We start from the raw sequence: 17,801 nt of genomic DNA, 5'->3' as shown, positions 1-17,801 counted from the left end.
ATTCAATCAGGATTCAAGACTTTGTACTCTCTCTACATTATTTAAAAAGAAATGTGGGATTGGGGCCGCAGCTCAGTGGTAGAGTGCTTGCCTAGCACACAAAGGCCCTGGGTGCCAACCAAAGCACTGAAAAGAAGAAATAGAAGTTGCAGTTCTTCTTGAAAATATTTGTCTCTTTTGATTGTTTTTTTTTTCTCTCCTAGATTACAAGGCTTTTGAAGAGGCAGCTGAACACTTTCAGCCTTATATCAAGTTTTTTGCCACCTTTGACAAAGGGGTGAGTACCTATGAACCCCCCCTCCCCCTGTTAAACACAAGAAGAATTAAAGACTGAATTTTCTATCACTTTTTCTTTTTTCTTTTTTTTTTTTTTCTTGGCAACCTGAACCGTCTTCCTTTGCCTCTTTCTCCATAAGAGTTAGAAGTTTTGTTTCAGTATTGACTGAGAGATGAATGCAAACATGATTAATTCAGAGGATGTAAGCATATTTCTAAACCCAGCCAATGAAAGGTGAGGGCCACCCCTTAATTTCCCATGCACTAAGAATGGGAAGCAGGTGACCCCAGAGTGTGCAGGGCACTAGCCATCCTTTTCCTGTTCCTCTCCCTTCCTGGGGTTGCACATGACCTCTTCTGCTGAGTTAAAGTGGGGAATTAAATGGGGAGGAACACTGACCACATGAAGCTCTGGTGCTTTAGAAAGTTACCTTCAGGAGATGTCGTTGATGTAATTTTCTATAACCCAGTTGCTTTTTCTGGCTGGTTGTGACATGCAATTTTATAAGCCACACAACAGCAGAGACCAATAGACCTTAAATCAATGGGTAGTTTATTTGGGGTCTATTACAATCAGAGTACTCCCCTCTGGTTCTCATAACTACTGTTATGACCACTACTTATTGAGTGTTTTCCTGAGTTTGGCAAGTTTTATATAAATTCAACTCTGTATCTGTGGGTTCTGCATCCAAGGATTCAACCAACTTCAGGTAGAAAATAATTGGGGGCTGGGGGAACCCGTTTGAACCGAATATGTGTCAACTTTTTTCTTGTAATTATTTCCTAAATGATACAGTTTGACACCTATTTACATAGCATTTATATCATATTAGGTATTATAAGTAGCCTAGAAATGAGTTAAACTATCAGAAGATGTTACTAGATCATAAGCAAATAACATGCCATTCAATCAAAGGGACCAGAGCATCTAGAGATTTTGGTGTCCTTGAAGGTCCCAGAGAACCATCCCCCATCAGGTACTGAGGGTTGGCTGTATTTCATCTATATGATCTCTAATCCTTTAAACCACCTTGAAAGGTAAGACTCCTACTTCTCAGAGAAAAGAGACTTAGAAAGATTAGGTAGTAGGGCTGGGGCTATAGCTCAGTGGAAAAGCGCTTGCCTAGCATGTGTGAGGCACTGGGTTTGATCCTCAGCACCACATAAAAAATAAATAAATAAAATAAAGGCATTGTGTCCACCTACAACTAAAAATATCTATCTCTCTATAAAAAATTAGGTAGCATCTAAAGTCTTCAGAGAATTAATGGTAGTACTGAGATCCCAATTTAGGACAATATGTGCCCCAAACCTATGTCTTCTCTCCTATATCATGACATTAAATAGAAGATCCTATACCTGCCCTTAAGATTCAGGATGCACGAACACACACATGATGCACATATACATAACACACACATCACACAGAGAGAAAACACTCACACACACACATCCCAACGGAAAACCATAAACTAACATATTTACTAGAACAAGAAAATCTAAGACAAACTAAATTTAAGATCAAACTCACATAAAAGTTAATCAGAGTGGCCTCCTGAGGAGTAAGGTAGTTGGTGGGCAGTGCTCATGGGCCTTTATGTCATGATGGACTCAAATATTCTCAAAAAATAAGGGAAACCAGGGCCAGTAGATGCTGGATTAGGGAATGGGCACAATAAAGAGATCACATTTCTGTTTTATATCCTCCTCTGTGGATGTGGCCCCTGTCTTTAAGCCTAAAATTCAGGAGAAAAGTCTATAATCTATGTAATGTGACCTAAACCTAAGCAAGTGTACAGTACTTGATCATATTTTAGAGTTGGAAGAGATCTTAAGCAACGACACCCAAACAGTAACAAGTATTGCTTATTAAGTACTTGCTATGTGCTTGGCTCTGTGCTAAGAGCTTCTTGTGGATTTTCTTATTCCCGTCTCTCATTAGACCTGTAAGAAAAGAATAAGTATTCCATCAAGGATGAAGCTGAGGCAAAGAGAGATTAAGCGATTTGGTGACATAGTTGAGAATGGTGAAGCCTGATGTAGTTTCTCTACTCCCAGACTCTATAGCAAGCAGCAGCCTTGGTAAAATGCTAACTGGTGTTGGGCATGTAGTAAATATTCAGTCAGTGTTAGCCAGAATGTTATTAATAGGACAGTGGACATCTAGGCCCAGGATGACGAGAGGTTGGGATGGGAACTTAGAGAAGAAGGAACGCAGAAGCCCAGGCTGAGTCCCTGTCTGGCATTCAATTCTGACAGGCCAGGCGTGGCTGAGGGGCTGCTGGTTAGAAACCCATCTGAAGGGAAGAGAGTCAGGCAACAAAGCCCTAGTTTTTTTGGAGGGGTGGTTCCATTCTGAGCTCAGGGTAGTATTTGTTTTCAGAAGTGCTTCCCAGTCCCTCTGGATGGTTTCACATCTGTGGCCTGTAAAGAAGGTGAGGTCAGGCTATAATTAAAAACTCCAAAACCTTCTTTTAAAAAAGCTTCTCAAAAAACTCCCGACAGACACTGAATCATAAGCACCACTGTTCATGTGGGATTTCATAACATTTAAAAGGAGACGCGTTTTCTCCACATAGAACACGGAGGCTACTGCATCCGTCACGGGGAACCAACGGGCACTGTAGGTCCCAAACCTGGGCACCTGGTTAAAGTCCCCGGGAAGGTAGCTGATAATGCAGATTCCTGGGCCCTGTCACAACCCAGTTCCAGGAGTGATGTCACAGATCTTACTTTCAAAAGCTACTGGGCGAATACCAATATTGACAATGGTTAGGGACTACTGACTCCCCACATCTACATGACCACCTTTGACATGTCCCTGTCCCTACAGTTCTTCAACTCGTGGTAAAGGTTTCAGTTTATTCATTTATTTACTTTCTGTCTTTCCATCTTCTCTCCCACACTAAAATCTAAATTCTATAGGGGCAGGAATCAGTTTTTCTCAGTGTTGTAGACCCAACTTGACTTTTAATAGTAGAAAACATTCTTATTTAATTGCAATGCTCCTGTAGCAGGCTCTGTTCCTAGACCCATGCCTTGGATACAGGAGACTCCACTAAATATTTATTGATGAAATAAATGAATAAATGCTTCGGTCAGTCAAACCTCCTTCAGTCCTTGTCACCCAAGGCACGATTTTAAGAATGAGGGAAAAGGATCTTCTGGGAGACAAGATGAGGGCACTCCCTGAGGGTGGAGGGAAGAGAGTGAAGAACCTTGTTTTACTCAGATTTCTCACCGCTGTGACCAAAGGATCCGACGTGAACAGTTTTAAGGAGGAAAAGTTTATCTGGGGGCTCAGGGTTTCAGAGGTCTCAGTGCATAGATGGCCAACTCCATTCTTTGGGACCTGATATGAGGCAGAACATCATGGTGGAAATGTGTGGCAGAGGATAGCAGCTGAGGACATGGCACCAGGAAGGAGAGAGAGAGAGAGAGAGAGAGAGAAGAGAGAGAGAGAGAGAGAGAGAGAGAGAGGAGGAAGGATAGAGGGAAGGATCCCTCCACTCCAGGGACAGAATATATACTCCAAAGGCACACCGCCCAATGACCCACCTCCTCCAGCCACACCCTCCCTGCTTCAGTTACCGCCAAGTGAATCCCTATCAGTGGCTTAATGCACTGATTTAGTTGAAGGCTCTCACAACCCAGTCATTTCACTTCTAAGATTTCTTGCATTGTTTCATAGCTGAGCTTTTTTTGGGGGGACACCTTATATCTAAATCATAACAGAACTTCTGGAAATTTTTACTCAGATTTCCCAGTATTCCAGCTAAGAATGTGACGATTCAATTTTACATTCGTAGTCTTAACACTCAGACACCACCCCCACCGCCATCCCACACACACACTTGGCAAAAGGCCACCTCCCCCACCACCACCATCACACACACACACACACACACACACACACACACACACTCACACACTCACATGCAGGAATGCCCATTCTGCTTGCCTTGACGGTGGTTCTGACCAGCTCTCTACCACTGTCAGGAAGCCAGAAATATAGCAGATCATCAAGGGAGTGAATTGATGAGAACATATGACAAGGAAGACAAAGAAACATCTCAATAAAACATGTGCAGCACCAACGTAATGTTTATAGGGAGACATTTATATCCTTCCCTGATGCCATCAAGAGTAGGTTATTTTCAAATGGATGGAAGGCCAGCTAGAGGTTTGCAGTGCTTCACTGATGTTTTCAAATTCTGAATTCTAACTCTCACATCACCAGATATGTGATCCTCATGAAGTGGTAACCCAAATCGTGCCTCAGGTTTCTCATTTGTAAAATAAAACAGTTACAAGCAGTCTTTATCTCATACAAAATGGGGACTAAATGAAGTAATCCACCTGAAACACTTTGCCTGACCGAGAGTAAGCACTCCATGTGTTTGCTATCACCCCTTTTGTTCTCCCAATGGCTTCCTGTTTCAGAGAAGCCCAGGTTCTTGGTTCCTAGAAAACATATCCAGTCATCTCAAAGAAACCAGAATCCAAGGTCATTTTGCAAGTTCATTCTAGCTTAGATCCAGCTTTGCAGAGAAGCGTGTGTGTGCAGGGGCAGAAATACCTAGCCATCTCAGCCCCCCAGGGCAGGGCCCCAACCCCTAGTTTTCATACCCTTCTCCTTGAATGTGGGCTGGAGCTCATGCCTGATGTCTAATAAATAGAATGCACCCCTTCCCAAACAAAGAATTGTTAGTAAACCCAGACTCTGGTGGTATGTTTGCTCTTCCTCTCCTCCATGAATTCCTGCCTGATCACCTCCTCACCCACACTGCATACCCACCCCAACAAAGAGATCGAAGAAAGTAAGGGAAACCCCACATTTCTCTCTCTCTGAAAATAAAATCAGCATGACAATAAGACTGCAGACTGTATGTTCTTACTCTTCACGTGGCCTGTTTTCTTTAACTCTGGATAGGCTGCTGGGATTTCTTTCCCTCAGTACTATCAGAAATATCTTTTGGGATATAGTGACCTGGAATTAACAGCAACTGATGACAAAAGCCATAGGAAACTAAGTGTTTCCTCAGAATGGACCTCCTTGTGTAAGAGCTTATGTCACACCCAGTTCCTCCCCCTCCCCAATTAGTCACAGCCCCCCCCCCCCCCGGGGTCACTGGGTCACTGCACTGTGGTTACCACCACAGGGCGTCAGCTCTTAGGCAATTCCTCTGTCGTTTCAAGGGAACCACTGTTCATCCCAGCACTTTTTTGGACGGAAGCTCTGAGCTAGAAAAGAATGGCATGGGTTTTCTATTGAGCACTGCACATTCCAGGCCTCTCAAATCATGTCACAAAGAAAGAGCCTGAGTTCAGTGGCTTTGCAGGCAAACACAGACATGTAGCCACTTTAATCAAGAGGGAAAATGTGTTCCAGGTTAAGGCCTCGGCCCCCAAGCTTTTTATCTATTAGAGGGTGAGCCACTCATCATCCTGGGTTCCTGGGAACTGTCCAGATTTTAGCACTGAGATTCCCACATTCCAAGAAACCCCTCTGCCTTGAACAAAGCAGGATGAATGGTCACTTTACAACTGTTGGTTAATAGGCTGGGCAGTTCCCAGAGCCTGCCAAACCAGGCCAGGCTGGTACTGAGAGACTGAATCCTAGGGCCCGAGCTTCCACCTAAAGAGAGGTTAGGGTGCAAGAGCTGGTTCAGGACAGATTAATGGATTGACTCTTGATTCTGTGTACTTGTATGCTTTAACAGTTTCCATCAATTACCTGTTTCATCAAAATGGGTTCAATTGAATCCATACAACCCAGTGTATTAAACGTGCTCCATTGACATTTCCTTCCTCCTCCAAGCACTGGCAAATGCACAAGAGAGATGGTGATTACACAGTTAACTTTCCTACTTTGCATTCCAACTCTGCCCTGCCCCTGCTTGACCTTCATTTGCCTCTTTGATCACAGAAGGAGATTGGTCCAGCCTGGGCCACTTGAGATGAGGTCCCGTGGTTCCGACCTTCGGGTTAAAACTGCACGTACGCCCTCCTGTCTTCATCAGAGAATATGAACCCTTCTGTCGGATGGGCCACCCGCTGCTACTCTGGAATCCCCATCCAAACACACAAACTAAACTATTGTCTTGTTGGTGTTACAGGTTGCAAAGAAATTGTCCTTGAAGATGAATGAGGTCGATTTCTACGAGCCGTTTATGGACGAGCCCGTGACCATCCCCAACAAACCTCACACAGAAGATGAGATTGTGGAGTTTGTGAAGGAACACCAAAGGTGCCAAAGACGGCAGATGGGGAGAGTGGGGGGGGGGCTGGGGAATTAGGAAGAACCTCTCAGACCCACAAGAGCAGCAACCTAGAGTAAGTTCCTTAGCAGAAGAGAACTCAGTAGTATGGCTTTGTTAGTTGTTGATAACCAGCAGCATTACACCCATCAGTTACTATTGATGAATACAGGCCTGTCCTTGAACGTAGGTCAGACTGCCTTCCCTCACCAGCAAGCCCCCTCAAAGCCATCCTAAAATATAAGTAAAATTCTACCCTAATAACCATATCTCTTTAGTGAAAACTTCCCCTGTGCCAAGCACCATGCTGGGTGCTTTACGGGAGCTACTTGATCTCATCTCCAATATTACGAGGTGATCATTATTATCCCAGTTTTTGGCAGACCAAGGAATAAGACTCAGAGTATCTAAATAACGAGTCAAGGATAAACATTCTATACATACAACTTCTGGGAGAGGAATATTTGATACCACTTAGAGTAGCTCTAGCAGAGATCAACAAACTTTTTCCCTAAAGGAACAGCTAGTAAATATTCCAGGTTCCGTGGGCCAGATGGCCTGTCTTGAAGCGGTTCAACTCTGCCCCCGTAGCACGAAAGCATCCATAGACCATGTATAAACACAGGGATGTGGCCATGTGCCCATCAAAGTTTGTTTACAAAAACAAGAGTCTCTGGCTGATTGGGCCCACCAGCTGTAGTTGGCTGACTGTGCTCTTGGTGGACAGACAATACTGGAACATGGACCATGTCAGTGGGTTCACTGCCTCACCCATCCTTCCTGCCCCACACATGCAAAAGTGTGTCCATTGAACCTGGAGAATCATGATCCCAGGGCCTGGATAGTCCTAGGCTCTGTAGGGAGGCAGCACTTAGAGGAACAAATATTAATAAGTCTAGCACTATTTGCCAACCTTCAGAAAGAAATGAAACTGTGAGCAAATGTAGATCCTGCCTTTTCCCCTCAAAGATTCCTCAGGAGCTTTTGATGGATGAACTCTGATAAAACCATGGCAGGTTCTGGGCTGGGACCCCCCAAACTTCCTGTTTTTTTCTCTCCAGCTTCCTCCTTCTGGGCCCGTTCTGGGCTCTCAGGAGTGGAGCTGTCAGTCAGGAGGGAAATGCTTCTTGTCCTGGGTATGAATGGCCCCTGAAGCCTCTGACCCATTGTTTGTAGTAGGCTTTACACGCCTTGGATCAAATGGGCCTAGGAAGAGGCTGAGGGACGGAGACCCAGCTCCGAGTCCCACGCAGCAGGGTAGAGCAGCTGTGCTTTCCTGGGCAGAGAGGGGTGCAGGGCTCTGCATCCTATCTCATCCACACCCGGTGGGGCAGAGGCTGGTCTCCAATATGGCGATCTCTCCTCAAGGAAGCTCCTCCTTTTTTTCAGACCTACTCTCCGTCGCCTGCGCCCAGAAGATATGTTTGAAACATGGGTAAGAAACCGGCCAACTCTTCCTGCCTTGTAGACACCCCTTTGGTTAAGTCCCAGGACTCAAACTCGGTCTTATTTGGCTGGGGTGGATGTCTAGATGGTGGACTATTTGGAACGTGGACAGTGCCATGCTCAGTTGGAACCCAGTTTTCCGTGGATCCGATGTCACCCTCTTTGGTATTTTTTTCGTTGGGCAAAATTACTGGGTTGAGCTCATTTCTCACATGTTTTGATGACTTCCATTGATAGACCATCAGAGACCCAGAGTAATACAGTGGAAGGAGCTCAGGCTCTAGAGGCATAGAGACTTGGACTCAAGTTCAGAAGGTGCCACCTAGTAGCTTAGTATCCTACATCAAGCCATGTGGTCTGGCTGAGCTTTAGTTTCCCCATCTAAAATCAGTACTTGAAGAGTTTAGAATATGGTAAGTACTCCATTAGTGAAATGGTAACTTTTAAAAAAATATCAACTCAAGGTACTGGAAAGTGACTGAATCAGATTGTCCTCGTGGTCAGTGTCATAGACACTATGCCAAGTGGCTCAGATAGTAATTAGAAAGAGGCCCCTGAAGATACACTCCTCACCCTGGCTTCAGATTTGTACAGATTCCATCAACAATAACAACCAAAGTCTCTGGAGCATTTTCCAAGGTATTTCACATGTCCTTTTAATTGGGCCTCTCAACAGTTGTAGAAACTTATACCAGTTAACTCCCTGAACAAGTATCACTTTAGCCCATTTTACATATGGAAAAAACAATGATCATGCAGATTAGGTTAATTACTCAAAGAAACATAACTCATTAGTTTGGGGGACTTTAATTAAGGCCATCTGAAGCCAACTCTCATGATGTCTCCAATATGCCTCCCTAGAGTGACCCTGTCCCCACCAGGTGCCATTTGGGGTGGGAGTAGGGGTAAAAGGATTAACATGGAAGCATTTTTTTTTTAATACTCTAATTCACGATCAGGGGTGATGGGTAAACAGGACCATGGAGTAACTTTATATATACTGTTTTGTCGGCATGTAACTCAGCTGGATTTCTGAAAGGAGAGAAAATATTTCATAGACACTGAAGGGCGAATAACTGAGTCTAGAGGAGTGCATTATTTAAGAAAAACCCGGTACAGTAGAAACCTATTTTCCTAACATTTAAGCCTTTCAAAAAATTAACCTTTAAAAGGTCTTATTCCTAAGTTTAAAAATAATAACAACAAAAGGGTATAACATTGCTTTAAATGTAATATTCCTTTTAAAAATTGATCTAACCTTTTACTCTAAAATAATTTTAGACTTAACAAAAGTAGTGTAAAGAGTTTCATTATTTCTTCACCCAAATTCCCCAGATGTTAACATTTTGCCATCATGACTTCCTGTCTCTCTCTCCCTCTCTCCATAAATATTTGTGTGTGTGTGTGAGAGAGAGAGAAAGAGAGAGAGAGAGAGAGAGAGAGAGAGAGAGAGAGAACTGTTTGAGAGTAAGTAGCAGATGTGACTCCCCTTTATCCTAAATACTTCAAGTATTTCTAAACATAAGCATTTTTTCTAATAGTCATAGAACAATGGTCAAAATCATCACTGATGTAACTCTGCTATCTAATTCATAGACGTTATTTATACTGACCAGTTGTTTCATTAATGTCCTTTATTGCAAAAGAAAAACTTTTATTTTTTTCCTGGCCTAGGAGCCCATGCCAGATCCCACATTTGCATTCGGTTGCTATGTTTCTTTAGTGGCCTTTAATCCTGAATAGATTCATGATCTTTCTCTCTTTCATAAAACAAATTACCGTTTTAAATTGAGAACGATCACTCCCGGTCTGTTCTGTTGTGTCTTTATCTTTAGTTTTTCTATTTCCCTTATCCCTAAAAAAAGCCATTCTCCATGATCTAGGCAAGGGTATTTAGTTTAACCAAGTCGAGAAAGGACTCTAGAATGTTTTGCTCTTTTGTAACACCCCTGCTTTGCCTTCCTCCCTGTTGAGAAACTTGGATGAGGGCTGTCTGGGTCTGGTGAAGGCTTCTGTGACTGGTCCAGAATGTGGATGCCCAACTAGAGAGCACTGCTCCAGAGTGGCATCCTCATAGACCACTCACCAGATACTGTGGAAAGTGACCAGTTAGTGAACTTAAGAATCTTTCTCTTCAACAGCCACCTTCTCAGACATTGAAAAACTTTTAAATAAGATAGGAAAGCTAGTTAGAAATAAAGTAACTCTTTACCTTTTTCTACCCCCCACCCCGATTATGCAGGTTTCTAAAGTCACAGATCATCTGCAACCTATCGTATTATTACTAAAGAAATTGGTGCCTCGTAATATTTGGTATGTGTAAATCCAAGAACACTTATTTATTTATAACACTAGAAAAATTTCAAGGTGAGGCCGGGCAATCCAAACGCAGTGCTGACCTGTCATTCTCCTTGGACAGTCCACCCCCATCCTGGCAAATGGTCAGTCAGAGTCCTTGGCAAGTGTCCAGAGGGGATGAGAATCAGTGCTTTCTTCTAAAACAATCCTCTCTCTATTGCAATAATAAGGCACTTCCAAAATGAGGCCAAAGACTCCTAGACAAGGCCCAAGGCCACTGCACTGCACCTCAGTTAGGAAGCCTGTTAGCCTAAACTACTTTTTTTCCCCCTCTGTGCCTCTTCATTCAATAGGAGAACACTCAAAAGAGATGAAGGAAATAAAATATCGACACTGGCAACATATCTGGTTATTAGATAAGTGATAAGGCTAATTTCTTCTTAGTATCTCTCAGAGTATCTAATTTTCTTTGGTGACAATCTAAGATTTTTATAGTCACACTCTTTTTTAAATCAATCAACATTAATAAGAACCTATAGGGCTGGGGTTAGGGCTCGGTGGTAAAGAGCTTGTCTGGCACGTGTGAGGCACTGAGTTCGATCCTCAGTGCCATGTAGAAATAAATAAATTAAATAAAGGTATTGTGTCTATCTACAACTAAAAAGAAAGAAAGAAAAAAGAACCTATAACATTGGTTTCTATTTTGAAATCTCAATGTCCAAGGTGATGGTATTAGAAGGTGGGGCCTTTAAGGGTGGCTGGGTCATGGGGGCCCTCATGATTGGGGTTATTACCTTTATGCAAAAAGTTGCAAGAACTAGTTAACCCTTTTATCTATGAGCCAGAGTGCAGGGAAGATCTAAACTCTGAATCTGACAGTGAATTCCTCTTTGACTTCCCAGCCTCAAGAACAGTAAGAAATAAAGTTCATTGATTTCTGTTGTTCATAAGCTCCCCACTTTGATATTTTGTTATGGCAGTCAGAATGGATCAGTGGGCTCTGGGGCCAGACAGAACTGGCTGGAATCCCACTATGTCAATTACTAGCTCTGCAACCTTGGGTGAGTCACCACTTCTTTAAGTATTAAGTAGGAATAGGATTTTTATTTGAGATTCAGAGATATAGATATATTTACAAAGTACTTATACAAAAGTGGCAAGTGGAAGATACTGTCAACATTTGAATCGTCATTTTTTCAAAATATTCTTAAGTTGTCAATGGATCTCTTTTTTTTTAATTTTATTTACCTATTTATTTATTTGCAGTCCTGAGGATTGAACCCAGGGCCTTACACATGCCAGGCAAGTGCTCTACCACTGAGCCACAACTCCAGCCCCTCATCATTGTTATTTTGAAGCATGATAATTCTCCTAGAGAGCTGACCACCTAGTTGATAAGAAAAGATTTGTGCAATTAAAAAGGGAATTTCCAAGGCAGTATGATGTAAAGGCCAGATGGTGGCTCTAGGTAGCAAAGACTTCCAGGTTCAGAGAAAGCCCTTAGTTTTCTCAATCCTGCAGGGAGCTCACCTCTTTCTGGCTTGTGCACACTGGGTTCTTACTGACTCATGGGCTTGCCATGGACTCTTGTGAGTTTATTACTGAAAATACCTGGCCCCTAGCATGCACCTGCTTCTTCTTGGGTGTTCAAAGGAGGTTTGTGTGCTGAATCTGTAAGATGCAGGCAGAGAGGGGCTCTGTCCCTTGGTTACAGCTCTCCAGCCAGGGACAATGTCAGGCCTTGGAGAGTGACAGGCATATTACGAGCAGCCTCTTAGAAAACGAATATGGATTCTTAATTCAAAAACCAATTTCCAAACGCCTTCTAGAAGGGCACACAGAAATGAGGCCTGCTTCAGAGAGTTAACAGCACTCACTTCCAACTGATGGCAGGAGACAGAGATGCAGGGCAGCCTAATGAGAACTGACCGGGATATTCCATCTGGCAAGAATAGCAAATGTAAAACAGTGAGACCTCAGACTCCCCTTCTGGTTGCTGTCGGATTTGTGTAATAAACTGGCACGCACACACATATCTATATCTGTAAAATTCAATTCCCCAAAGAATCTGACCAAGACAGTGCCCACTGTCTTGTTTTTAATAATAATATTTTCTATTTAATCTCTCTTAGAATTTTTTGGAGGTTTTGTCCATTCTATACTCATAGGGGGAAAAAATTAGCATTTAGATAGGATTGCACCAGCATTAAAATCAATTGAAATGGAAACGGAGATCTGGGGAGGGTTGAGATGCATGGAGGTTTTTTTTCCCCTATAAGATGATTCTGGTATGCCATTCAGGGTGCCCAGTGAATACCTCTCCCATGTCATAATCAGTATTCACTTGGCTTTGTCCCTAGGTGCCTCTGTCTCACACATATTCCTCTCCAAGTCTCCTAGGCATCACATTTCTTTTCACAGGGCCCCTCCAGTGCTCCTACTTTTCTTCCTCCAGCAACAATCAATGCAAAGGAGACACAAGGCAGAAGGCCCTTTGTGTCCAGGACGTGGAAACACATAATGCCTCTTGCTTGCCCATCATTTAAAATGCTCTCTGGTTTCTTTTCCTTGTCCTGGCCCCCACCGCCACACTCACTATTCCCTCAATCATAAACTCTCAGTCTTCCAGAGACCCCAATTCATGAGTCTTCTTGAGGTCACCCACTCTCATAGAAATGTTCATACTGATTTGGCAAGCTTTGTATTGAGAGCAGAAAGGACCCCAAGGAAATCCCTGGAGGTCACAGCCAGCAGGGTGTCCCCCTACTCACTTCATGGGCTCTTTCTTCAACCAGAGTCCTAACTTGTATAAACAACAACAACCCACATCCTAATAGACCCGGAGGGTTCTCATCTGCTCCCCACTTGGGGATGGTTTCAGGATCTATCAGCAGCATGCAGACGTTCCCATAATCTGATGCATTGCTGATGATACCTCCTGATGGCAAATTCTTTTTTTTTATTGGTTGTTCAAAACATTACAAAGCTCTTGACATATCATCTTTCATACATTTGATTTAAGTGGGTTATGAACTCCCATTTTTACCCCAAATACAAGTTGCAGAATCACATCGGTTACACATCCACATTTTTACATAATGCCATATTAGTAACTGTTGTATTCTGCTACCTTTCCTATCCCCTACTATCCCCCCTCCCCTCCCCTCCCATCTTCCCTCTCTACCCCATCTGCTGTAATTCAATTCTCTCCCTTGTTTTTTCCCCCATCCCCCTCACAACCTCTTAGATGTAATTTTGTGTAACAATGAGGGTCTCCTTCCATTTCCATACAATTTCTCTTCTCTCTCCCTTTCCCTCCCACCACTCATCTCTGTTTAATGTTAGTCTTTTCCTCATGCTCTTCCTCCCTGCTCTGTTCTTAGTTGCTCTCCTTATATCAAAGAAGACATTTGGCATTTGTTTTTTAGGGATTGGCTAGCTTCACTTAGCATAATCTGCTCTAATGCCATCCATTTCCCTGCAAATTCCATGATTGTGTCGTTTTTTTTAGTGCTGCATAATACTCCATTGTGTATAAATGCCACATTTTTTTTATCCATTCATCTATTGAAGGGCATCTAGGTTGATTCCACAGTCTAGCTATTGTGAATTGTGCTGCTATGATCATTGATGTGGCAGTATCCCTATAGTATGCTCTTTTAAGGTCCTCAGGGAATAGTCCGAGAAGGGCGATAGCTGGGTCAAATCGTGGTTGCATTTCCAGCTTTCCCAGGAATCTCCATACTGCTTTCCAAATTGGCCGCACCAATTTGCAGTCCCACCAGCAATGTACAAGAGTACCCTTTTCCCCACATCCTCGCCAGCACTTGTTGTTGTTTGACTTCATAATGGCTGCCAATCTTTCTGGAGTGAGATGGTATCTTAGGGTGGTTTTGATTTGCATTTCTCTGACTGCTAGAGATGGTGAGCAGTTTTCCATGTACTTGTTGATTGATTGTATGTCCTCTGAGAAGTGTCTGTTCAGGTCCTTGGCCCATTTGTTGATTGGGTTATTTGTTATCTTATTGTTTAATTTTTTGAGTTCTTTGTTTATTCTGGATATTAGGGCTCTATCTGAAGTGAGAGGGGTAAAAATTTGTTCCCAGGATGTAGGTTCCCTATTTACCTCTCTTATTGTTTCTCTTGCTGACAAAAAACTTTTTAGTTTAAGTAAGTCCCATTTGTTTATTCTTGTATTTAACTCTTGGGCTATGGGCGTCCTATTAAGGAATTTGGAGCCCGACCCCACAATATGTAGATCGGAGCCAACTTTTTCTTCTATCAGGCGCAGAGTCTCTGATTTGATATCAAGCTCTTTGATCCATTTTGAGTTAACTTTTGTGCATGGCGAGAGAAAGGGGTTCAGCTTCATTTTGTTGCATATGGATTTCCAGTTTTCCCAGCACCATTTGTTGAAGATGCTATCCTTCCTCCATTGCATGCTTTTAGCCCCTTTATCAAATATAAGAAAGTTGTAATTTTGTGGATTGGTCTCTGTGTCCTCTATTCTGTACCACTGGTCCACCTGCCTGTTTTGGTACCAGTACCATGCTGTTTTTGTTACTATTGCTCTGTAGTACAGTTTGAAATCTGGTATCACTATACCTCCAGGTTCACACTTCCTGCTTAGAATTGCTTTTGCTATTCTGGGTCTTTTGTTTTTCCATATGAGTTTCATGATAGCTTTATCTGTTTCTACAAGAAATGCCATTGGGATTTTGATTGGCATTGCATTGAACCTGTAGAGAACTTTGGATAATATCGCCATTTTGATGATGTTGGTTCTGCCTATCCATGAACAGGGTACATTTTTCCATCTTCTAAGATCTTCTTCTATCTCTCTCTTTAGGGTTCTGTAGTTTTCATTGTATAAATCTTTCACCTCTTTTGTTAGGTTGATTCCCAAGTATTTTATTTTTTTTTTTTGAGGATATTGTGAATGGGGTGGTTTTCCTCATTTCCAGTTCAGAAGATGTGTTGCTGATATACAGGAATGCATTTGATTTATGCGTGTTAATTTTATATCCTGCCACTTTGCTGAATTCATTTATTAGTCCTAGTAGTTTCTTTGTAGACCCTTTTGGGTCTTCTAGGTATAGGATCATGTCATCCGCAAATAGTGATATTTTAAGTTCTTCTTTTCCTATTTTTATGCCTTTAATTTCTTTTGTCTGTCTAATTGCTCTGGCTAGTATTTCAAGAACTAAATTGAATAGAAGTGGTGAGAGAGGGCATCCCTGTCTTGTTCCAGATTTTAGAGGGAATGCCTTCAGTTTTTCTCCATTTAGAATGATGCTAGCCTGAGGCTTAGCATATATAGCTTTTACAATGTTGAGGTAAGTTCCTGTTATCCCTAGTTTTTCTAGTATTTTGAACATAAAGGGATGCTGTACTTTGTCGAATGCTTTTTCTGAGTCTATCGAGATGATCATATGGTTCTTATCTTTAAGTCTATTGAAGTGGTGAATAACATTTATTGATTTCCGTATATTGAACCAGCCTTGCATCCCAGGGATGAATCCTACTTGATCATGGTGCACAATTTTTTTGATATGCTTTTGTATTCGATTCGCCAGGATTTTATTGAGAATTTTTGCATCTATGTTCATTAGAGATATTGGTCTGTAGTTTTCTTTCTTTGAAGTGTCTTTGTCTGGTTTTGGGATCAGGGTGATGTTGGCTTCATAGAATGAATTTGGAAGAGCTCCTTCTTTTTCTATTTCTTGAAATAGCTTGAAAAGTATTGGTATTAATTCTTCTTTGAAGGTTTTGTAAAACTCCGCTGTATACCCAGCCGGTCCAGGGCTTTTCTTGGTTGGTAGTCTTTTGATGGCTTCTTCTATTTCTTCCTTTGTTATTGGTCTGTTTAAATTGTGTGTGTCTTCCTGATTCAATCTGGGCAGATCATATGACTTAAGAAATTTATCGATATCTTCACTATCTTCTATTTTATTAGAACATAGGGTTTCAAAATACTTTCTAATTATCTTCTGTATTTCTGTACTGTCTGTTGTGATATTGCCTTTTTCATCCCATATGTTAGTAATTTGAGTTTTCTCTCTTCTTCTCTTCATTAGCATGGCTAAGGGTCTGTCGATGTTATTTATTTTTTCAAAGAAACAACTTTTAGTTTTATCAATTTTTTCAATGGTTTGTTTCAATTTCATTGATTTCCACTCTGATTTTAATTATTTCTTGTCTTCTGCTATATTTTCTGTTGTTTTGCTTCTTCTTTTCTAGGGTTTTGAGATGTAGTGTGAGTTCATTTATTTGTTGTTTTTTTCTGTTTTTGAGGAATGAACTCCAGGAAATGAATTTCCCTCTTAAAACTGCTTTCATTGTGTCCCATAGATTCTGGTATGTTGTGTCTGTATTGTCGTTTATCTCTAAGAATTTTTTGATTTCCTCCTTTATGTCTTCTGTAACCCATTGATCATTCAGTAACATATTGTTTATTTTCCAGGTGATGCAGGATTTTTCCTTCCTTCTTTTATCATTGATTTCCAGTTTCATTCCATTATGATCAGATATGGTGTATGGTATTATCTCCACACCTTTATATTTACTAAGAGTTGCCCTATGGCATAATATATGATCTATCTTTGAGTAAGATCCATGTGCTGCTGAGAAGAACATGTATCCACTTGATGGTGGTTGATATATTCTATATATGTCGGTTATGTCTAGGTTATTGATTGTATCATTGAGTTCTATAGTTTCTTTATTCAGCTTTTGTCTGGAGGATCTGTCTAATGGCGAGAGCGGTGTGTTGAAGTCACCCATAATTATTGTGTTGTGGTCTATTTGACTCTTGAACTTGAGGAGAGTTTGTTTTATGAACGTTGCAGCTCCATTGTTTGGTGCATACAAATTGATAATTGTTATGTCTTGTTGGTGGATGGTTCCTTTTAACAGGATATAGTGTCCTTCTTTATCCCTTTTGATTAACTTAGGTTTGAAGTTGATTTTATTCAATATGAGTATGGCCACTCCTGCTTGCTTCCGAGGGCCATGTGAGTGGTATGATTTTTCCCAACCTTTCACCTTCAGCCTGTGTATGTCTTTTCCTATCATATGAATCTCCTGAAGAAGGCAGTATATTGTTGGATTTTTTTTTTAATCCAGGTTACTAGCCTATGTCTCTTGATTGGTGAATTTAAGCCATTAACATTTAAGGTTACAATTGAAATATGGTTTGTACTTCCAGTCATGTTTATTTATTTATTTATTTTAGTTTGGCTAGTTTTTCCTCTTTGGTTATTTTTCTTCCCCTTTACTGAGATACCTCCCACTGTTAGTTTTGGGTGCTGTTTTTCAATTCCTCTTCTTGTAGTGTTTTGCTCAAAATGCTTTGCAGTGCTGGTTTTCTGGCTTCAAATTCTTTTAGCTTTTGTTTATCGTGAAATATTTTAATTTCATTGTCAAATCTGAAGCTTAATTTTGCTGGATACAGTATTCTTGGTTGGAATCCATTATTTTTCAGCATTTGAAATACGTTGTTCCAGGATCTTCTCGCTTTCA

The 17,801-nt window shown here is 41.5% G+C and overlaps 1 protein-coding gene across 1 annotated transcript in view; it reads left to right on the top strand.

The window, feature by feature from the left end:
* Positions 1 to 17,801, top strand: part of Casq2 (calsequestrin 2) — a 68,328-nt gene that overhangs the window by 32,030 nt on the left and 18,497 nt on the right. Inside the window, exons 5-7 of the mRNA XM_026394126.2 lie at positions 204 to 277; positions 6,396 to 6,526; positions 7,926 to 7,971. Of these exons, the coding sequence (XP_026249911.1) occupies positions 204 to 277; positions 6,396 to 6,526; positions 7,926 to 7,971 (251 nt within the window). The remainder of the gene's footprint in view (positions 1 to 203; positions 278 to 6,395; positions 6,527 to 7,925; positions 7,972 to 17,801) is intronic.

The sequence above is a fragment of the Urocitellus parryii genome, chromosome 11, assembly GCF_045843805.1.
Source record: "Urocitellus parryii isolate mUroPar1 chromosome 11, mUroPar1.hap1, whole genome shotgun sequence".
Lineage (NCBI taxonomy): Eukaryota > Metazoa > Chordata > Mammalia > Rodentia > Sciuridae > Urocitellus > Urocitellus parryii.
This window is presented reverse-complemented; position numbering and strand designations above follow the sequence as displayed.